The sequence below is a fragment of the Anolis carolinensis genome, chromosome 2, assembly GCF_035594765.1.
Source record: "Anolis carolinensis isolate JA03-04 chromosome 2, rAnoCar3.1.pri, whole genome shotgun sequence".
In the NCBI taxonomy this organism is placed as follows: domain Eukaryota; kingdom Metazoa; phylum Chordata; class Lepidosauria; order Squamata; family Dactyloidae; genus Anolis; species Anolis carolinensis.
This window is the reverse complement of record NC_085842.1, coordinates 270522762-270547132: the sequence shown is the minus strand read 5'-3', so window position 1 is coordinate 270547132 and position 24371 is coordinate 270522762. Positions and strand designations below refer to the sequence as shown.

Below are 24371 nucleotides of genomic sequence, written 5' to 3'. Positions count from 1 at the left end.
ATGGAGCCTGTCTGCAAGATAGACCAATCCCATTTAACTAGGTCTATTGAGTGAAAAGGTGCCTCCAATCTTATCATGTACTGCCTGCAGTCCCTGAGGACACACTAGTCCATATTAAATGGGGCGATGGCTCTTCACCAGAAAAAAATAGGAAAGTGGAACAGATATCAAGCTGCATTGCTACTACCTGAAACTGGAAGACGGCCTGAACAAGAAATTATTATAAAACAGATGCTTAGGGTGGAGAATGGCAGAGCAGCCAGGAAACCGGTCAAGATAGATCCTGGTGGTGACAGCTCCAGGTATTCAAACCATGCAGAAATTGCATTCCAAGCATTTCAGAACTGTGTAGTGCTGTACTCCTTGCAGCTTTCCACTCACAGCAAAGTTTTAAGATGAAGGACAGCTGGCTAGCTTCTGAAACAAAGGTGTTATTCAGCCAACAAAAATATAGCCTGAAATAATCCATTAAAATGATGAAAATCTTTAAATTTTTTATTCAGATATAATTGTACGGACACGTGTATATACAAATACAGATTGTATGGGTTTGTTTCGGGTTGTTGTTTTTTTTACAATTTCTGTTTAAGTTCATATAATGTAAGCATTTCAAAAACAGCACTCAATGAATAAGTGCAAAGAAACTGCAAAGCAGGGCAGTACAAGCACAGGACCACACTGAGCTGGACTTTCATACCCAGAAGGACACACAATGAGTGGTTTTAATAGGGTGTCAAGAGTAAGTATGGAAAGCGGATTTTGTAAACTCATGGGTAACCTCCAACATGCCAGCATCTATTAAACTGTACAGACAATGGCAGCAAGCCCATTGTAGGGAGATTTGTCTCACATCCGAAAAACCCGGGGGTGAATGCATGGGAAAAACTTGGTAATGCCAAATCAGAAACAGATCTGCCCATTCACTACTCTGAATTCCAAAAGGGGTGGAAGGAGAAAGGAGAACTTGCTGGAGTTGGGCAACAGGGAAGAGAAAGAACAGATTTGATACAGGGCACTTGCAAAGTAAAACTAGCGAATACATGTAAACTGATTGCAGTATGAATGAGTCCAATGTTTTCAAAACTTCTAAAACTGACACAGCCACTGCTTTTGTAAAGCAATTTTGATAAATATCAGTTTTTTATATAAAAATGATCAGATCCCCTCAACAGCTACTGTTCCTTTCCCTCAGTATTAGTTAGGAAAGAAAATTATTTACATATGACCCCCTATCACACCGTGTTGTTTATTGGTTTGGGGAAATCAAGTCAATGTACATATCACATATGATGCTGGCAAGGCCCCTTTTGAAACAAACCATCCAATGAAAACAAATGAGCAAAAGATAAAGAACTGGAAAATCATCGTCCTGACCAAAAAAAAGAAAAAAAGAATTAAATCCCAAAGCCTTCAAGAATCTACATGCTAATGGAAACCCAACCTCAAAAGGAAAGGTTAGCAGAGGACTCCTACTTCCGACCATTAACACTGAGGACAAAACATTGATCATCAAATGCCACACTGCTCCAAGTCCTGACACTGTGAAATCTTGCGTCTGGGTGAATGGGTCGCATGGGTGAATCCTGCATGATGGCCTGTTGTGGCTACTTGTTATTCAGTTCTTGATAGCCATGACAGCTGCATCTGTCATATAACTGGTAGGTTTACTTTTTTTAAAATTTAATTTTTAATATCATGAAAGTCTATTTTTCTCACTTACAAAAGACATAAGAATCAAATTAATACTTTATTATCAAACACTATATACAACAGAGGCTGCTAATAATACAGAATTTAAAGAACATTGCATTTTTTTCTTATGTTTAACTTGTCTTTCCTTCGCCATCCAAGAAAGTACAGTACAAAACAATTTCTCTAAACTAACACGAAATGTTACCTTGTTGTCTATTAAAGGATACACAGTATCCACCAAACAGATCAAAATCCTTATTTCCCTGCTACCCTTTGCAAAGCCCTTGGCAAACCAGGAGTAGATGACACAGGGCCAGCTTGCCTGGGTTGAGGGGCCATTGTGGTGGCATTCTGCATGTTCAGTTTCATGCTGGGGGACAAGAGCTGCTGTAAACTTTCACACTGGCAACTTTTTGAAGATGCCAACAGAAGACACACACACCAGAGATTCAAAACACCTTCAGACTGAGGTTGCCTGATGCCATAGTGTTGTCCAAAAGATGGAGGTCCTGTAAACTTACTGCCCACAAGGCTTGCATTTGATGCAGTGCAGCAGTTAGGCTCTTGACTGTAATACACGGTCACTTTTATACATTAGATTTACCAGTGGCACTGTGGCAAAGCAAAGGGCTGAATTCACTGCGGTGAAAACTTGTGTTTTTATAAAACGTGCTCTTGAGACAAAAGTGAGTCCAGTCTATCATTAGAGATGAAATTGGGGAAACAGCTATCATCCTTGTCAACATCAAATAATATTTTTTAAATCAGTACTACTCAGGTTTGCAGTTGGTGTTTGGTGTACAGTACTCCCTTCATCTTGCTTTACGGTCTTCAAGATCTTTTCTAGCTATGTGTGCACCAAGTATATACACTAGAGAAGATATATTGTATTTTGAGGAAAGTAGTGACATCCCTCGGTGGGGATTGTGACACTTTTGGTTTGTGTGCAATAACAGGCATCTCTGTGCTTACAAATGCAGCCCACGTCATATGGTATCAGGCAAGCCCAGAGTGCCTTAAATGTATTTATTTTTCTTTTCTGATATTTTTGGATCTAAACATCCTTCAGCCAAAAAATAAAAATCTGCATTTTTTTCTCACAAAAAAAGACATTTACAAACTGCTATCTGTTTGTATGGTAATTTAGGCCTAAATATAACTTAGTCCCAATAACAATAGACCTATTCAAAGAAATTCATACTGTTGACCAAGTTCCCATTCATTCAATAGGTCTGTTCTAGTTAGGATCAGCAATTGCATTTAGACCTTAGTATTCAATTATGATTACATTATTTTGTTAAAATACAGTGGAACCTAATCCCTTTCTTGTAAGGCTTTGTAGGGTGGAAAACTGAGGGGGGAAGGAAGGTAACTTTCCAAAACAGTTGTTTCCATAGTCTCTTTCATTACTCAATTTCTTGCAAGTGAAATTTAAGGCCTGCCTACTGTAAGCCAATGGAAATCCATAGAGAAGGCATTTCCTGGTAAATGGTTTATGAGACCCTAACAAGGCTGTATTCAACCCCTGATTTCAACCAGACAAGACAGCATCACATAATTTTAACTTAATCTTACCACTTTTAATCATCTTTAAATAGGACAAGCATATATACTTACTTTCAGCATAAGGTATACCTAAATAATGTATTTTCTATTCTAGTGGGGATTCTTTTAAAAAAAATAGTTAAAGGTCTTTGGGAGTCCATCTAGTTGATCTCCTGCTGATGAAGACATTTCCTCTACTATTCAACTGTGTTGGAAAGGAAGAGAGATATAAAACCTGTGCCTGCATGTTCACTCCAAAGTTCAACATACTTTTCCTATTCTTTTCATTACTCACCCCTATTCCCATCCTGTCCTGGTCCTTCTCTGGCAGCATTTTATTCCAATGATTGCCAAACTTTCAAGGGAGGCACATCATGAATACTCTGGGGAATCTGTACCTTTTATCAGGCTTATTTCACCCAGTGTTATCGTCTAAGCATGCATCATCACCCAGAGTGGTGTCCAAGGCTATTGGCTAGTAGGTCAGCCTTGGGAAAGGTCACTTTATTCACACACAAAAGAAAAGGAAAAAGATTACAGAAAATGCCTCTTTGCATTTGAAGGGCAAGTATATATATATGTCATAGCACCATGGTGATCTGTTTCAAAAGAAAAGTAATCTGGTGTGCACTATCCACTTAGAGAGATAATAGAGGCACTCACACTCCAGCATAGCTTCCTAAATCTGACCTTGCTTGTGCTAGCATTTCTCAGTAGTCACTTTTTTCTCCCCTAATGACAGAGCTTCTGTTGTGGAGCACAAGTTCTACTGTCAACGATGTTTCAAGGCAGTTGCATACAAAAGAGTGAGTATCTCTTCTCTCTGAGAAGCCTGTTCACTGAGAAATTCCTGGAGGAAATGGTGTTATGCTAGATCTATTCTTAATATCTTCCCTCCAGTCCTGACATGGTGACACAGTGCCTTGCGCGATCATCTTACAGTGCTGAACAAGAAGGAATAAATATTGTATTGAAGAGAGTAAAGAAAAAACTCCTCTTGGTCTTCCAAAGAACTTCCTTATCCTCCAACTGCCTGCATCTGCTATTACTCTTTCTTCTCCACACACAGATGGCTCAGCAAGCTAACGGAGGCGGTATCGCAAGAGGCTGCAGAGGAAAGTAAGAATCACTAGTGTCAATATTGAAATTTGGCATTTTCATTTGGAGTCCTTTTATTTCAGAAGGGGTCAAGGAAGGCTGGGGAAAGACTGGGAACAGGAAGAGGGCCAGCAAGGCCTCTCCCATTTTTGTTCATAGTTCAGGCTGCAGAGGAAGAAGGGGTGGAGATTGGGGGAGGAAAAAAACCAACAACTGCAAAAGCAATATAAAGTCCCATTCTTAGGATGAGCAGATAAGTGGATCTTTGATGTTCCAAGATCCTGGTGTTGTCTGTGACAGCTTGCTAGAGTATGTGCTATAACGTCAAAAGCATTGCCAGGAGGAACAGTAGAGTCGCCAAAAGCCAACTGGATATCCTTGGTGTATGCGCTGCATTCTCCCCACGGGACGGCTCAGCTGATTCATGTACAGTGTCATCTGTTCAAACAGAAAACATACATTCTAATGAAGTTTTGCCTCCTTAATGAGCACTACAGATAATGCCATAAGCACATTTCAGCACAGTCAAACAAATTTTGTGATTTTTAAAGATAGACCTAGCATAGAATTTAGACCAGAAGGCTGTCTTGGAGCCTCTCAACACTCAGATCCTGCTAAATGCTATTCTTTGCTTTTAAACTTGACAGCAACAAGAGCAAAAAGACACATTATTTAACAATGTGATATGCAAACAGATTTTTGCTTTAAACTATGCTGCAAGCTCACCCTACACCTTGTGCCTAAGGAGGGGAGAATCTAGCTTTTTCAAGATGCTCTGCTGCAAACAGTTGACACCATGAAGATGGTTTTAGTGTCAGAAGAGAGGGCATGAAGGAGAGCTCAATAGACAGAGGATGTTGTCCACTTCTGAGTTAAACACATGTTTCCAAAAGTGTACATTTTTTTTCTTTTAAAGAAATCCAAGAAAAGCCAATATAAGCAAACACCTATTAGTGGAAATATTGGGAAAGGTCTCAAAGGAACACATTCTTCACACGTCGTATAGTTAAACTGTGGTATCCCAAAGCATAAGATGTAGTAATTGCTACTGATCTGGTTGGATTCAAATAAAGAGTTATACTGTTTCATGAAGGAAAGTTTATAAAAGGCTGTTAGTTATGACCAAACTATATTGTCAGAGGCAATATACTTTTATTATTACCAGTTCCTGGGAAACAAATGCAAGATGATACTTTGATCTTTGTGGGATTCAAATGTGAATCTGGTTAGGCACCGTGATAATACCATGCTGGACTCATAGGTCTTTGGCATCTTTTCCATATTATTATTGTTGGTTAGATCAATTGAGCTCTATTAGTTTCCCTTGAGTTACTGATGGTTCTCCTTCATTACAGAAGTGAAGTAGTGCAGAAGCATTAAATCATGCCAAGGAAAGCCTGCTGGAGCAGCTGACTATCTGGGGAACTCCTCAAACTCTGAATTATCACCACATTGGAACAGTTCTGATAACATTTGAGAAAGCAGACATGAGTTATAGCTCAAAGGTATTGGACAAACAACAAAGGCTGTAACTCCCTGGGTTTATAAAGATTCTAGATCAAATCCCTGGCTGGGAGAGACTTCTGTTTGAAATCTTGGGAACTTGGTGGCAGCCACTATTGATCAAGTCTGGTCAACCTTAGAAGAGCTGGGAGAGAATATTCCACTTTAAGCAGCTCCCTCTCTCTGCTAAAACCATTCAGGGGTGGTGGACCTCAGTTTGAAGAAGAATCACTTGAGCTGCATTCCTATCCAATATGTTTTAAAACCTTTTTACTAGAGTTAAAAGGCATAGTCATGTTAACCTGTTTCGGTATCAAATATTTAAAGGAACCTTGTAGCCGCATGGAGACTGAGAAAAATGATTTTTAACAGAAGCTTTAATTGATTCATACATGAGATATTTTACTAGGCTACTCAGGGGACTGCAAACCCAATCAAGTACAAATACTCAGCCAGATAAACCAATGATCTGGTTAAGTATAAAATAGTTTTGAGTTATACTGGCAATGAAGTACTAAAACAGTGATATGTTCATTTGGAAAGAACTAAAAACATTAGAACAATGTGTGGATGGGTGTCAAAATTGTACCAAAGTGTCAAAATGGTCCAAGGGAAAAATCTTTTCCAAAAATTAAGACATGAAGGCTTCCTGCAAGCTCGGGACGATGGCGGTGCATCCTCAAAAGAGCTTTGCTCACACATCTTAATAACTGGGCACGTTTGTACTGAAACAGACAGACTTTCTGACAAACAGGCACAAAATTGTTTAGTGATGAAAACAAAGTTCAACAACTTAAACTGAACCAGGAGAAGACTTTGAAACCAATGCAGATTTTCTTTTCAGTTTTGAAGCAAGGTGATCATCATACAATCTATCAGTTGGTGGCTTTTTGCATCAACTGAAGCTACTGGTACTTTTTAAAAGTACAAGATGCTAAAATTGCCAATGCAACCAAGGCATGAATATTTCTTCTCAAATTAAGACTAACTCAGGAACTGGGGCAGCTTATATACTATACACAGCTCTGCAAGACATCCCTCACTATCATTAGTACATGAAAGAACTTAAGAACACGGTAGGGTCTTGGAGTCTATTGATGTGTTATTTCCAGGAGTGTACTATATCCCTGAGAACAAGTCAAAAACCAGTTTGTAGCAGATTTTACACTGACTAACAGCATCTCTGTCTTGAATGGATTTATTTTCAGCTTCTTCAAGCTCGTCCGGTCTACTACCATGTTGAGTACTGACCAGTACCAAGCAATTAAGAGAGAGGAACAAATCTGAGTGTCATCAACCTAGTGAAGGTAGCTCACTCCAAAGCCCTAGCTGACCTTTCCCATAATGTTTCCTAATTTCACAGCGCAATTAGTATCACTAGGATTCAAAAGAACAAGCAACTAGTTCTGTGTGCCTTGTGAAGCTTACATTTCTCAAAAACTGAATAAAATAAACAGCCCTCCATGGAACAGTATAGTTCAAAAGCAAGAAGACTTCCCAACTAATTTTGTAACAAAACCTAACATTCAATGGTAGTGGTGATAATGGTGGGGAATGTAAATGACCCAGTGCCAAACCTTTGAGATGGAGCTAAAGCATATGGCTAATGTTGACAAGGGCATCAATTAAATTGTAAGAATGATAAATAATAATAAATCTTTTAAAACATACCTTAATTATTACCATAAGATAATATGAATGTGTGAAATAGCATTATGTCCCACTCACTATCATTACATGGTATTGAGTACACTACTGAATTGCCCCAAACCCTTAATATAATTGCTGCAATGGTGGCAGGTTGTGTTTGTGTAGAGTTTATGAAGGATAGGTTCACAGGTGAATGTTTTACAAATAAAAATGTAAGTAAAAATCAGCTTCCCTCCCAAATATTAATGTTTCTTTGGGGTTCTAATTTTGTACAAAAATGTGCAAAACCTTAATTGAGTTCCCAATTATTAAGCAATAAATACTCTTCTGATTCCAACTGATCTTGGAAGCTAAGCAGACCCAGGCCTTCATGAGTACTTGGATGGGAGAATGCCAATGAATAATTAATGAATTGATTTACAGGATTTATATTCTGCCCTTCTCACCCTGAAGGGGACTCAGGGTGGATCACAGGACATATACACAGAAAACATTCAACGCCATTAGACATACAGGACAAACAACAGATAAAGATATATGTCAGAATTTTCCAACTTTGGCGTCCTGGAGGTGCTCAATTCCAGCCACAGGAGGGTGCTGTCACTCCATCCTCTATGACAATGAGCCCTTGATCACATATTTTTCCTCCTGTTCTTTGATTTCCTGGCATTTTCTGGTATTTGCTTTTTATGGTGCCGTAAAATACCTTCCCTGCTTAAGCGGTGCCTGATTTCTCTACTCACAGCCGTTTTCGAACTGCTTAGGTGGACAGTGAGCTGGGCTGAAGGTAAAGTGTTCATTCCAACCTGGGCTCAAACTGCCAACCTTTCGGTTGGTAAATATCTATTGCTGATGATGATTAGCCAACTGTGTTAAAGCTTGGCAGAATATAATAGGCGCTGGCTATGTTTCACAGGAAGGAACTGGCAAAAATATTCTTTACCTTAGATAACACTATGAAATTCAAGGGGTTGTTATAAGTCAACAGGTGACTTAAAGGCAGGTGTATACATACTGAGAAGGTATGTGATGAATTCTCAAGTGACGTCTAGGATGCTTTTCACTAGCTTTAGAAAATTGTGACATTTTCTGAGGAACCCAGATATTACAACACTTAGGCAAACCCTGGTAATACCAAATTAATTATGGTTAACAAAGAGTGCTTCTATTAGATTGAGCATTTCAGAATATGTTGGCTAGATTATTGACCTGGCCTATAGAGTCTGTCTAAGTCATCCTAATGCTAATAAAGCTGTCCACAAGTTTATTTCTGGGCATAATTTAAGGAATTAATTTTGACTGGAGCTTATAAAATTACTTTTAAAAATTAGTTACAGTTACAGTTCTATACCTTTCACTCAATCAATTTGTTCCCACCATTATCAATAACTTGCTTACGTGTATTATGATCTTCTGTAGCACACTTCAATCTGGGTGCCTTTCTCTTTGAAAGTGAGAATGGTGCCTACCAGGAACTAAAGTTTTACTATAATACAGGAGCAGGAATCATGTAGCCCTCCAGATGTTGAGTTACAGCATTCAGCATTTCATCAGCTTAACTGGCCAGGGCTGCTTGAAGTTGTGGGCCAACAACATCTGGAAGGCCAAAAATTCTTGAACTTAATCTAAAAGCACCTGGATTTGCCCAAGTTTTTGATGGCATTGAATTCACTTTTGATTGTATTATTTTCAGTTTACACTTATTGCTATATTAATAGATGTATTTTATGTTTCATTCCACACACACACACACACACACACACACACACACACACAATATTAAAAGGAAGAACATAAATGTTTATAAAACAAATTAACAAATGAAACTAACAAGCAATTACCTGATTTGTATCCACACTTCATCCTTTGAGAACATGCAAACTACAAATGTATATAGCTTGCACATTAGAACACAGTTTAGGCAGCAAAATCCAGCAGAACTATTCTTGTTAATGAAGCAGGATGCTATTGGAAAGCTGTTAGCAATCTAGGAACTATTATAAGATACTTTCTCCTATGAAATGCTTAGGCCTCAGTGGGAACAGACTTTGCTGCACATTTATTTACAAGCTGCAATATGTTCACCTACTAATGGGTTGCATCTCAGTGAGTAGCATCTCTAAACAGGCAGGGATGCAGAGGGAATCTGCCTTGTCATCAGAGTTGAAAGGAAGGCTTAGGCTTCTTTTCCATGAGAAAGCTCTTATAAGATCAAATGAAGTGTGTTTTTGTCTAGTTATATCTATGTACAACTATTCTTCACTAAGACTTTGCATTGGATGTCACATTTTAAGAACTCTTAAAGCTGCTAAAGATTCCTAATCTGTCTGAGGGCCCTTCCAGACAGGCCCTATATATACGATCTGATCCCTAGTTTTCTGCTTTAAACTAGATTATAGGAGTGCCTACTGCCAGATAATCTGGGATAAACAGAAAACCTGGGATCAGATCCTGGAATTACAGCCTGTTTGGAAGGGCCCTAAAATATCAGGATTAGAAAAGGACTTCCACAGTTGATATTGTTCTACACTTCTGAAAAATCTAAACTGGAAATGTTGCATTCACTGATAATAATTCTGAGATTTCTTTTGCCATGAACTATTGGGCAGATTTAGCTTTAAATCATGCTTAAGGGAGATCACTGAAATGGATGGAACTTAATTTAGTCATGACTAATTTAAATCCAGTGGAATTCAGTGGGCCTATGTAAAGAATAGTTAAATAAATCCAGCCATTGTTTCCAACCTAAAAAATAATCAGCTTGAAAGAATTAGGTGCCTCTATATGTATTAAGTTAAGAACACTGAAACATTCTTGCACAAGGGATTGTTTTTAAAATAGAGTTAATTGCCATATGAAAGAAGGAAATTTTTTGATTGTATATGCATCAAAATAATCACTTTCTTTTTGCAAAAATGTACAGGTATAAGAGAGAAGATAGCTGGATAACACAAAGGTTATAGAGGTTAGTATAGGTTTAAACCCACTATCATATTGTGGCTCAAAAGGCCAATGATGCCTATATTACAATAACAGTAAAGCAGGTCAGGATAGTTAACAAACTACAAGGAGGCAGCAGCAAAAGTGATACTGGGGGAGGCATACAAGGAATTATTAAAGAAGCTAGTTTGGAAAGTTGCAAAATATTTTCACTTTCCCAATTTTCATATTTCTTCTGAGAAAGTGGGGGGGGAGAGGGAAAGAGAATGTAAAATTTGGGTTAAACGTTAGAAAATATAATTTAACAACGTGACACAATGACCGCACAGTATGCGTCTTTGGTTGGCTGCCTCCTCACTAGTGAACATAAAGGTTACTCATACCCAACTATGGTCATTCTATTTTGCTACTACACTCCAGCTAACTGTTATGGTGATATAATCTAGGACTTTGCATGCGTAACCGATTCAAAACTCCTCTCTTTCACATAAAATACATCTCTTAATCATAGTTTAAGCTGACTTCAAAAGACTACATGGAACTAGACCGACAATTCAGCAACAAAGACATCTGGACAGTTCTCCAAAATTTCCCCTAATTTCAGCTACTTGCCATGTTCATAAAATGGATCAGAAGCAAATGGCCCTAATAATTCTACCATGCTTTACAGGGAATGCTATTTTGACTCAATGCTAAAGGCTCAAAATATTTCACACTGTTTTTTGACAAACTATAATATTGATAAGCAACGTATTTTAGATGTCAGTATGTCAGCCCTTTTCTGAAGTGAGACCACACTGGGCTTCTCAGTTCACTTAGGAAAAACAAGAAGAATATTTATATCTTCTTTGAAGCCTAGCTATAATCACAATGCTAACTCTACTACTAGCCATACATAGGGTCAAGCAATACATTTTCACAGTGTCACACAGTGCCCCACAATTCACTCGATGCAAGTTGTTTTTCTTTTTTTAATCCTGGGGCATGAATGTTAAAACTCTCCTAGTTAGCATTAACTGTGATTAAAGTCAATGGGGAAAATGAGGTAGAAAATTCACATGCAAGAAGGAAAGGCTGGCAGGAAGAAATGTGTAATCCTGTGGTACACTCCTTACCTCTTAACAATAATTAAGGGCATTGGACCTTAAAGACAAACTGCTAATATTAACATAGAGAACAAAGTAATGGCCCCTTGAAAACGGTTGGCTTGCCATTCATTCTCTGTGATAGCAAGCAAGAGGCTTTCTAAGTTCCGCAGGAGAAGCAATCAAAGGGGGAAATCTAATAAAATTCTGTGACAGGATAAACATATACTCAGGTGTAGAAGAAAATGTTTTCCATGCTAAAGGCTTGAAAAAAACAATAAATACTATATGGACATTTGTTGCTCGAATCTAACTAGGTAAAAATAATGTCTGCAGACACATTATATGATCAGGTTTGTATAAAAATTCCCTTGGCATTTTCATTCTAAAACAATATTTGTGTGTGTGGGGGGGGGGGGGGGCAATTCCAAATTCTCACCAGTCAGAAAGGTCTTCTGAAGTGCCTTCTAACAAAAAGGCTTGCAAAAATAAATGTTTTGAAAGTAATTATTTGTACAGCATGGTTCCTTGTATACAGTCAGTTGACAATTTGTTTACCTGAATTCTTGCACTCATGAATTCATGCACACTTAGACACATACATATTTTAATGAGCACAATACAGTTAAAATTATGCATTTGAATATTCTTTTAATGGTGAGACTTATGTATGCTCTTGATGCCACTGGTTTTAAGAAAGATGTAATAATGTTTACTAACAAGGTTTCAACCTAACTGTGGGTATATGTAGGAAAGCATTTGAATTGAACAGCCAATTAAAAACAACCAATAAATAATGAGCCTGTACAGTAATATACATTCATATATTTACTTAGGTTTCAAGGATCTGCATGAATATAAAATGATGTATGATATGAGAAAGATTTCCCCTGTTTTTTTTTCTTCCTAATATGAGAATCTGTGTTTTCACTGAAGTTAATGATAGGAGATACAGGACAGATAAAGAGAAGCACTTCTTCATGCAACACAAAGTTGAACTGTGGCATGCACAGCCACGTGAATGTAGCTATGACTGTCAACTTAAAAGGGGCCTGGAAAAATTCATTGAAGCATGGGAACTTCAATAGCTTTACAGCCAGGATGGGCATAGATCACTTCTAGAATCAAAGGAAGTAATTCTCTCATATCAGACTGGATCTACAGTGCCCTAAAATGCAGTTTCAGAGCGCAGATTAACTGCATTGAACTGGATTATATGGCAGTGTAGACTCATATAATCCAGTTCAATATGCATTATATGCATCTACACTGATGATATAATGTAGTTCAATCTGCATTATTTGGTAGTGTAGATTGAGCCTCAGTTGCTTGAGAGTACAAAATGGAGTGTGCAGATACTTTCATGCCCCGCTTATGGCTTCCCATAAGGAACCCGTTGACCACTATATAAACATAATTTTGGATTTTGGATGATAGTTCTTTGTTCTGATCCAATATGGATCCACTCATATCAAAGGGATTATTCTACATATTACTCCACGTTCACAGAAGGACAGATCATAACCAGGAAAAAATTCATTGGTTTAAAGCTGACAGTGATTTTGATTATACTCATCAGACTCTTCTGGATACTTGTGAAGTCACATAGCTCAAACAGTGACATCTTTGCAAAGGGTGCAATATGAACAAAAAAAATTGATACCCATGAGAGAATAGTATTTAGGAAAACATTATTTCACCTGCTGCATGTTGTTGGCAGAACGCCCAGAAATTTAGATTTTTTAAATGAACACAGCAAACAAATACACAAATAATATTTTTATATACACATACACATTTTCTCTCTTACATAGGTACTTCCTGAATGGATATTGTGTTGCAGCAACTTACTATAAAAACGAGGTGGGAATGGGGACAGAATACTACTAATTCTTTTAACTTTGGGATGTCATGTTCGAGTAAATAAGCTGTCATGGAAAAAAGCATACTTTGCCTCACATCTGTTACAAGAGGAAACTAGCATTAGCAAATGAGATATATCATAAGCAATATTAGCACTGCGAGAAATGAGCAAAAGCAGAGTCATTTTACCATGCAAACCATGCAGAGGAAAGAGGGAAAGAGAAGCAAGGCATCAGGGGGACAGAGGCATTGGTTAAAAGAAATTCTCTAAGCATACTAACCTGCTGGTTCTAATGAATTTTCTACTTTGTCGTTAACATCGAAAACACGATCATGAACACCTATAGTTTTCATACAGTTGTCTATAACAAAAATAGAGATAACAGCCAAATATGTTAGTGAGAACACCCTTAAATTCCCCATTTTCCTTGTTTTTGTTGAACTATCTGATTTCTCCTTCTATTATATGTATGTATTTATATCTTAGCTGTGGCACGCCTCCAAATGCCACAACAATTGTCTTTTTGTACAACAGAATAAGAAACAACAAGTTAGCAACTGGTATGTAATTAAAACAAGAAAAAAGCTTTGTGAAAAAATGATAAAAGATATGGTGAAATCAACAGAAAAAATGCCGCTATACAGAACAGATACCACACAGAATTTAAGAAGTAAAAAAGAAGTTTCACTGCTGTTTACCAGACCAAACAAAGCATGCGCTATAAAGCCACCCTCTAAAGCAAGAGCTAAAGAACTTACTTGCAGGTCGTACAAAGACTTTCAGCTTTAGACAGGACCTCCTTCCATTATTATCTGGGATTGCAGAGGCTGTTGAGAAGAAAATGGAAGGGGACACATGGTAAATTTTTGTCTTACAAACATAATTCCCAACATTCTTCTTTTCGCAAAGTAACACAACTCCAGCACACAAATAAAGCAAGAACGTAAATGTTTGGAATCATTTGAATAACAAGTAAACTGTTATAACTTCCCTGTTTTTTCTTCATAAATTAGGTAATAATACAAAAAAAAGATGATGATAAGGGAGGCCGGGAGTCACAAAATTGGCCCACTGACCACAAACATGCTTCTCCAAAAAAGAAAAACAAAATCTCTACAATTGTGACTTGTAAACTGGAATTCAGAGTATGTGTAAATGTAAACTAAATGCAACTTTCTGGATGTCAGTATATACCTTCTACCTGAGGCTAATCAATAGCCTGGGAAGGAGAAATTTCTTCAGGATTGCAGCAAGGAGGAATATAATTATGGCAATAACAATAATAAATAATTATGGCAATGGATAAGGCCAGAAAAACAGGATTTTGCTATAAGCCAATCAAAAATCAAAATGCTTGCTTTTCTAGAATCAATTGAAACACTATGAAAATTATGCAAGGACTGTACCATTTCAAGCTGCAAAAAATCCCCTCAATTATATCATCTCCTGCACCTAGAAAAGCAATATTTCTGGGAGCAGTGGTTCTAGACCAGTCTTCTTGTCAGCTGTCAGTTTTTTCCCTTGAATTTAAACTATAAGGAAAGTTAAACGCACAAGGCACTCAACAAGCATGTACACACTGAGGAAAAAGCTGTTTTGTAAGGACTTCATGAATGCGCAAATCAGTATTCTAGGCACAGAGGTTAATGCAGAAGGTTAAGATCCAACTCTCGTGACCTTCTTTCAAATACTTAGCAGGGTAAAATCATTTTTACCCATCACTTTCACAGGCAAACACATCCTTTCCATAAGTAGTCAAAAGTAACAATGCACAGAATTCTGATGGGGCTGAAGACTTTATGTTGCTAGTTCAGCTTGATCAATATTTTGATTTCTGCCAGAATTAGACATCTTTGTTCAGGGGATAAGGAATTGGATCCAAAGAGTTCCTTCCACTTACATAGAGGGAATAACATTCAGCAGAAATTCCCACAAGAGAAAGAGGGGTAATTTTTCCAATTCTTCCTTCCTCCTGTAACTCCCTGTGTCATCTCACTATGCTTTAAAGTTATTATCAACTGCTTGGAACAGATTTTCTAAGGGTGATTGTACAAAGAAAAAAACTAGCAAATATAACAAATGTTGTCTCTTCTCTCATTCTTCCATTGGAAATTTCTGGGGAATCATTAATTTTACAAAAGATTCAACCCAAGTATTAGCACTGAAAAAAAATATGTAAAAATGATGCAAAACCTGAGATTCAAAAGAGGCCTTAGATTTTAGGAAGTATTTGGTGCTAAATGATATGTGCAGACCAGGATCAAAAAGTGACTTGAAGTAGAAGTTTCATTTAATAAAATTCATTAAATGCTGCAGATCATAATTGAGTCCTAGAGTAAATCAATACTGAACTTTGTACTTTGGACATGCTTTGTACTTTGGAAGAGATGGCTCATGAGAAAGGACTATAATGCTTGGTAAGGAAGAAGGCAGTAGGAAAAGAGGAAGACTCCTCTTTATAGATATTGGAAAATCAGGGAAGCCATGACCACGAGTCCGCAAGATCTGAGCATCATCACTGATAATATGACAAATGGAGGTCTCTCATTAATTCACAGGAGTATCATATGTTGAAGTCAACTTTATGACAGGTGAAAATAACACATAATATCCTAAGAAGTTAATACATTTGTATTAACAAAATAATGTTGCTTCTTCATTCAGAGGCAATGTGAAACAATTTTATCACTGAAAAATATATAATTTCCTCCTCTGTGTATTTTTATGGCAATATATATCCCAGACAATGTGATGATGTGAAATGTACATATCTTCGTTTATGAGAAAGAGATTTATGTATCTGCTTTCATGTATCTCAAATTGCTAAGGACTAACAAAACAACATGAATATTAGTTTGCCAAGAAATTAATGAACAGTATTCTATTATTGTGTGATGTAACTTTTTATTTAATATTCCAAGCAGTGGCCTAGACTGTTTTAGGAAAATAGAATGTTTTGTGTCTATGTGTCATTCTGTCTAGATGGTTTAGGAGTATACCAGTGGATACAGATAATATAACTGAGATTATGCCATTTAATTTATTTATTTATTTCGTGTCAAAAGCATTGCACGACAAATACATTTCAAAATGATATGCCATTTAATGAACTGCTGTTATTGATGACAACATGCTGCAAAGATACAGTAGATAAGGTGAAATATACTGTTCAGCAAGAAGAAAGGATGCAGAAGTAGAGACAACAAAACTAATCTATTCACTAGAAGATGAATGCCACAATTCATGAATGCCCTGCCTTAGCTAGTTGGCTTGGAAGGGCTGAGTAAACTTGAGGACTTAAAAGACTAAAAATGCCATTGAGATAAGGCACTGAGCGATGGTGTTTATGACAGACTTATAATGGACCCTGATGACACACAGTCTACCAATAACCCAAAGCCATAACCTTCAAGTAAGTGGGGCTTATGGGGATTTAAGAGAAGACCTGCTCTTTAAAGAAAACATGTGCTGCTTTACAAAACAAGGGTAATTGTCATCACCTAACATTTTAGCTCATTCCAAATATTTCCACGTATTCCATGGTTTTGATCTTTTCTCCCCCAACCACAATGCATATTGTAAACTTAAAGTTGCATGATGCTGTTTCGCTTTCTTCCTTTTTCATTCTCCTTATATTTTCCCTGATTTAAGCATTATGAATCACTCCTCCCTCCATACGTTGATATTTTCTGAAAAAAGATAGATAGGTTTACGAGGGAGAGGAAGAAACCAAGAAAAAGTGAAGCAGAGGTTCAAATGGAAAAACCAACATGCATTAAAGTGTCTTTTAAAATCACAAACACAACCGTACAGCAGTGATGCTTCCCAGGTCTGTGCCATACTCTGACAAGCAGTTAAGAAGTGCTAACAGCTGTCTGAGCTCCACTAAATCAAAGCTTGGGGGGGGGGGGCTCTATGACATCTACAGTAACTGATGTGTTACAGGGCACAGAACTGTACTCTGCAGGGGCTTCCAGGAAATTGGGTTCTTCCTGTGGCCCATGATGACTACACAAATCCTTCTCAGACTGGAGCAGGCTGCTTAACAAGATAGGAACATTGTATTCTTTACCTGAAAACTTGGATGTGAGACACAACTAAATTGCTTCCTCTGTTAGCCTAAGCAAAAAAGTGCATTTGATTATTTCCTGCTCCATCCAGCCTTGGGAATGACTTTACAAATGACACTGAATGGAGTTTTTGGAATATTCAAAAGCAGAGTGTTAGTGTTTACATTCAAACCTTAGAACCTATTCATTGCTTCTTCTTTTTTTAAGGTGGGGGGGGGGGAGAGAACATGAGATTTACTGTTCTGCATATTACCTGGTGTTTTTTCCCCTCTGATAAAACAGAAAGACATTAATTTCCATTGGCTTTCTTTCTACCACAACAAAAGGCAGCAAACATCATATTGGATTAAACCCTGGGCTAGTTCTAACCCTTTATACCACAAATGACAACATTTTTACTGCAATTATTTGTATGGTTTTGAGAGGTTAAAAAAATCTATTATTTAAAACCTTTCCCCCAATCTAGGTTCTGAAAAAAAGATACAATACTTTAAAATTCTTAGTGGTCCCACAGACTAGATATACATACATAGCAGCACATATGCAGGAACATTCATACAGAGCAATTTTCACAGTCTATCTACCTGCCTTTCTTTCTTTTTCTTTCTCCTCACCTTTCTTTGCTTCTTTTATTTAAAACAAAGGTATCATGTCTGTAGCTTGGCATCACTTCTGCAATGTACTATTAAGGGGTGACATTCTACAAGGAAGCACTCATCTGGTTAAACACCTCCATAAAGACCTATAAAGTTCTGTACAGCTTGGTTCCAGACCATCTAAAAAACTGTACCTTACCATAATGAGCCTGCCTACATTCTAAGATGGTTGGGGGAGAACTGGCATGTTTTAAGATGTTCATTCATAGGCATGCTTCATGAGAACACAGGAGAATTATTATTATTATTATTATATTTATTTGTAGGTCGCCTTTTCTCTTAACAGAGACTCAAAGTGGCAAACAGTGCTAAAATCAATGCAGTATATGATATAAAACCTAAATGCCATAGATATCAAAATAGAATTTAACCAAACACTATTTAAAAAATAAACAGTGGCTGGTCCCAGATTATAGAATTCTTTCCTAAGGGGAACTAAACTGATCACTTCTCTACCCTCTTTCTGTTAGCAGGTGAAGACTTTTCTACTTACTCAGGCCTATTAGTGTTAATTGCCTGATGAAAAGGGTGTTTTAATTGGGGTGTGCTATATTTGTATTTTTATCATAATTATATTTTAACTACATGTTAAAACTTTTTAAATTAATGTTTTAATATGTTTTTTTCATTTAAATGTTTTTAAACTTTGTTACAATCTATTGTTTTAATTGTATTTTGTTTTAACTAAAAATCTGAATCACCTTGGTTTCATATTAGAGAAAGATCTCCTATGAGATGGAGATACTCTTGGGTCACAACTAGATGATTTGCTACTTTGGAAAAATCTTTCCCCATTTTTTTAAAAAATAGAATATTTCAAGGGGCTGTTTGACTCTCCTTCACCCTTCACTGTATATACATACATCATATTTATAATTCTTCTATATAAAATGAAATTAATGTTGAAGTATCTCTGAAAAAGGCAAATGAAACTACAGCCATTGATAGACAGATACAGTAAGCAATGTTCTTAGTCTTTTGTATATCCAGGTCCTGCTCTATGGCCACTCAAAATATCCCTTGAAAGAGGATTATCATAATTTATTCTCCAAGCAGCTGTGGCAGGGACAAATAAATGTATCCTTGTTGCATTTATTTTTCTCTCCTAAGTGATTTTTCTCTCTTTCCATTTCTTAGTCTATCTATGGCAAACCATCTACAATACTGAATAGCTTATTTGAGGATTCCCTTCTCTCTGCCATAATGTCACAAGGCCAGATGTAAACCCAACATGCTGAATGATGGGAACTAACCTAGACGCACCTGCTTCGTCTTAAAATAACCAAGTAGAAATATTAGCTCCATTAGAATGTCATTCCTTGCTGGGAGAATGAAATCTGATCCAAGCGTTTTTCTCTTTCTAAAAATTAGCTGTCTACAAAACTGGAATAGATACCTAGAAGTCTCAAAACCCAGCCAAGCAAACCCACTCTCCCATAGTCGGCAGCATCAAAGAACAAAAAATGAGCAGAGAGATGAACCATCCTCATCATAAATGAGATAAGTTTGAAATTCAGGTTCAGACAGTATTACTAAATTACTTATAAGGATAAGCTCTTTGGGGAGTTCTGAAAGTATTTATAGCAACAATTTGCCTTTGGCTATTTCAAGCACAATACCATTTTCATTAGTCAAATCCAAGATCCACATGACCTCATCTAACCCTCAAATCTTAATTCTGATAGCCAGAAGCACCAAAATTTCTAATACCCTATGTCAACCCTGGAGATTTGGGAAGTTTCATTTTTAAGAACAGCCATCTGCTTCCTTCTTTCTAAAGAAATGAGTCTGTGTGGGAGCATTAAAAATGCAGTTTCCCATTATGTTTGCCACAGGCAATATTTCTCAATTTGCAGAGTCAAAAGAAAAGATAGCCTATTAGTTGTTAGCAGAGCCGAGCCTTTCCCCTGTAGGGTTTAGTGTGATTTACAGTACAACACAAATGTATGTAGATTAGGCAGGTAAATGCAGTATTAAGCATTAATATTCTTCTCACAATGCAAACAGAAAAAAGTTTCACATTAACATAAATGCTATTGAAAAAGTCTCCTGAAATGTAATGAGCCAACAAAAAGTATGAATGAATGTGATCCTGAAAAAGGAATTAAATGTACTGACAAAAGTTCTTTAAAGTATTTATTGCTGTTTTATTTTTATTTATTTTTTTAAAAAATCCACATTCAGACTAGTTATTTCACACACAAAAGAATCCTTCAGAAGCTACGCACTCAAAGAATGTTTGTGCCTCTGTGATGACTCCATTTTCAATGGAAGAATTAAATGTCAAATTGTGTCTAAATCTGATTGCTCATGAGGACTTAGTCTTGTACATTTGTTACTTGCTCATCCTTGATACCTGGTTTCTCAAGCATTCATCCTGAGTAAATTGCTTTGCTATGTAGCTGTAGGAAATTACTTAAGTTGCTGGTAACATTTGATCTCACCTAGTCTGCTGTATCTCCACATTTAATCATCAGCAGGGTCAACGTACTGACAAAAGTGGAAGATTTTGATATCTTGAAGCAAGAAACATGAGGATGCCAGCTGCAGAAGTTGCAGCAATAAATGTTGACAGAAACTCAAAAACATCTGTCTTGTACATTTTCTAAAAAAAAAAAAAAAATAGAAATTGAGCCAAACACCCAAACACTTGTACAAAGAAAAGTGATCAGACCACCAGCTTCTACAGAAAATATAACTGCAGATGTCAGACAACTGGACACTTTTTAAATGCCAGTTGTAACATACAAGGATATTGCATGTAGCATCTATTTCTGTTTGTCTTATGAAGTTCCTATCACTAGGTTTATTGAAATGTTTAGTGAGAAAAGGGCAAAATTCTCTAAAAATACTTTTTGAAGATGACAACTCCCAGAATCCCACAGGCATGACATTTACTGTGCTTCTACCCCAGCCTTCTCACCCTCCAAGGGGGACTCAGGGTGGCTGACAAACTATACCAATAATTCAATGCCAGATTCAACATATTATAAAACTGTAAAAAACATATACATATCAATTATAAATCATTTCAAATGAATAAAACATATCAAAGATCTAGCACCAACGGAGCTTTGTAAACATTAAACCAATTGCTTTCGCCATTCTTATACAGATTTTGTCATACTTATGGGTCATATTAATTCCCAAAGGCTTGCTTAAATAGTCAGGTCTTAAGATTTTTCCTGGAGCTTAAGAGTGAGAGGGAGTAGATAGTGAGAAGGAGAGGATTCTGGAAGATGCTGTCCAAAAATGTTTGTTATATGAATGCTTTTGTGACCTCACAGGTTGTCTTCTCCCTGCTGGCACAAGCCGATGCAAATGTAGGAATAATTAATGGATCTCTATATCAAGTAATATGGATTTCATGGGGTTTTTCTCAAGTAAGGAATGCTCAGCAGTGGTTTTGCTAGTTTCTTCCCCTGAAATAAAGTTTACAGCACCTGGTATCTTCAGACTATACTGTGTTCAGGGAAAAATCAGATTCAGCACATAAATTCAAGACAACAATTTAGGTCAAGTAGTTATGGGTAACTATTGTGACTGTTAACATGACTCTGCTAGAGGACAGACCCAGAGACAAATACAAGGAAACATAGTCTAATTCAGGACTCCAAGGCTACTGACCTGTCTTATGTTTGCTTAATTTTAAAGCAGACTTCGTTTAGACAATCCTTGTAATCGAGAATGTTTCCAAACATTTGCTGTTCTAATTAGTAAAACACGATCAATAAAAACTTTAGGTGCTCTGCCAGTAAATTATATTCAACAGCACTATGATTCACAGTCTATCTAGTTATCAGAGCTAACAGCCCTTTGAAAGACTCATACTTCATAAATTTAAATTGATCCTCCCAATTTAATCTGAAACAATGTGTACTGCAGTACCAAATCCTGTAAATTATTTTATGATCAATCATGGAATAATGAAACCAGACATATAAAGCTTGGTTAAATAAATAACACTTTATTTGACCTAAAACCTCTGTAAATTAGAATTGAATCTGGTAAGAAGCAAGAAGGAGTAATCTAATATAGGTTCAGCTGAGGTCAAGTGTCAACCCTAGACTACTTTCTCAACCATCCCTTAGATGAAACACTTGAGCCCCAAGGGCAATCTGATAATTTGGATTGCTTTCTGGCCAGTTCTTTACTTGAAGGTAACTATAAGGTACTACCCACCCACCCCGCCCCACATGTGAGAGGACTTTATAAGTGAGAGCAAACCCCCCAGGTCAACCTCAATAGCAGACATCTTCCCTACCCCCTACCTGTAGGGATCATCCCAGAGAACCACTCTTCACCAAAAGGGTGCCCAGAAGTAGTGAACTTTTAAATCTCCCCCCAGCCACCTGCGATTGCCAGGCTATTTACAGACACCACATTCAGGCAATAATAAAATTCCTGCAGGTCAGCATGGAGTAGACAAAAAAAAAACACCAGGTACAGAAGAAAAATCTGACCATCCCCAAAGCATTCAGTAAAACTCACTGTACTAAGGGTGAGAGGCTGAGCATTAAATTGCCTTTGGCTCTGCCCCAATCACATGCAATGTCCTGATGGTACACACCATCACATGACATCCTCCAGACCATGCAACACATATCCTACCTTGCATTGCTGTTCATTGTCTTGGTCCAGGTATGCAATATTATAAGAAGCACTTCATTATATCTGTCTAGAAGTTCTGCCAACCACTTTCACTGGATGATCCCAGTGTCAAGAGAGCAAGAAAACCTTTAATCCACCTTCTACTGAATTTTATAAGTTTTTATTAGAAAACCAACCGAACTCAAATCTGTGTGAACTATAAAGCTCACTTTTATTATCTTTCCTCAAATGTTTGGTACTCAGATGGTTGATTTTAATGTTACACTTAATGTTAGACCACCTCCCCCATCAAATGTAAAGTATAATGGTAGTATTTGCTCAGGGGTGTCATTGTGGTGTGACAAAATGAGATCATTCCACTGCATAAGAATTCTGCCCTTGCAGTTGAAATTTTCCTTCAGTCTTCACATTTTTATTTTAGCAGTAACTTAAAACATTTGTCAAGCAATTAGAAATACAGTTTCGAGATCCAAAGAAAAGAGGCAATCAAAGTTACCAAGGAAATGTTGAACATAGCAAGTATCACAGTTCCTAGCTGTAAACAATCTTTAATGTTTTTCCTTTTGCAATGCTAGACATTTGGGAAATGAGGGAAATTTATATCTGGAGAGCAGAATTCTACTCTGGGGAACAGCGGCCTGGTTTTGATCCCCTTTACTTATATTCCTGAATCTACTGGTAGAAGGAAGTTTGCAAAGCAGACCTACTTCTCCTGTCCTTGCCCTGTCAATGGCCACACTGAACAGGAAGGCTTGCCATGAGTGACAGGCTAACAGGGAAGAAAACCCTGTTTTTGGTGATTCTGTGTTTTAACCATGTTGGCATCATTTCTGAGTTTTTATTCTCTGCTTAGTTTATCATATGAAATAAAACTTTAATAATCTTTAATCTTAGTCAACAACAAGACATTGAAAATGTATTTACTTTTTCTTACTCAAACAGAGACGGAGTATTGAAATATTTGTATCTTTAAAACGTTCACTGTGTGATGCACAATGGCCCTTTACATTTCCTGTTTCTTCAAATGTGCTGCTTTTGGGGTTAAGAAACAAGAAAGGCGAGCAATTCTGCCAACAAAACTGCTACAGGGAGGATACAAAGGAAGTGTATTTTAAACATCTTAGGAAAAAAAATGTTTGTCCTAAAATGGAGTTGCAGGAAAATAGCAGGTATGAAGTGCTCACTTCTTTCTGCAGAGCTGAAGTGACCACATCCTTTCATACTAAGTTTTTAAAAAGAAGGAGGTGAAAAAAGATTATTACTAGACTACTCTGAGGAAGTCAGCCCTCCAGTAAGTGAGCTCTTTTGTTATGAATATGGAACAGATGGAGCCAAATCTATCAGCTCGGTTGGAACAAAAACACTTACAACCTAGCTCTCTCTATTAAAGACTCTACTTAGCTCCTTTATACCACTAGCTTTCTATGCACCGCTGTGAGGTTTTGACTTTATAGAATAAGGGACTTCATAAAAGCAATAGCTCTTACTCTTAAAGCAAAGTGGCCTAAGAACTGCAGAAAATGAATACGGAGTTTAACCCACATGGCTCCTTAGAGATATGCAAATATTCAATTACTTCTGTTCTCTTCTTTTTTTTAAAAAACTAGGGAGAAATTCTCTACAGAAAAGAAATATACGTGTGTAGTACAGACTTTAT

The 24371-nt window shown here is 37.1% G+C and overlaps 1 protein-coding gene across 2 annotated transcripts in view; it reads right to left on the bottom strand.

The window, feature by feature from the left end:
• Positions 1-477: 477 nt before the first annotated feature.
• efna5 (ephrin A5) overlaps positions 478-24371 on the bottom strand; it is a 225781-nt gene continuing 201887 nt past the window's right edge. Inside the window, exons 3-5 of one of the 2 annotated variants that reach the window (XM_003222988.4) lie at positions 14136-14204; positions 13658-13738; positions 478-4773 (exon numbers count right to left, since the gene is read on the bottom strand). In XM_003222988.4, the coding sequence (XP_003223036.3) occupies positions 4652-4773; positions 13658-13738; positions 14136-14204 (272 nt within the window). In that variant the 3' untranslated portion in view covers positions 478-4651. The remainder of the gene's footprint in view (positions 4774-13657; positions 13739-14135; positions 14205-24371) is intronic. The other variant, XM_016994844.2, reaches the window with a different exon arrangement.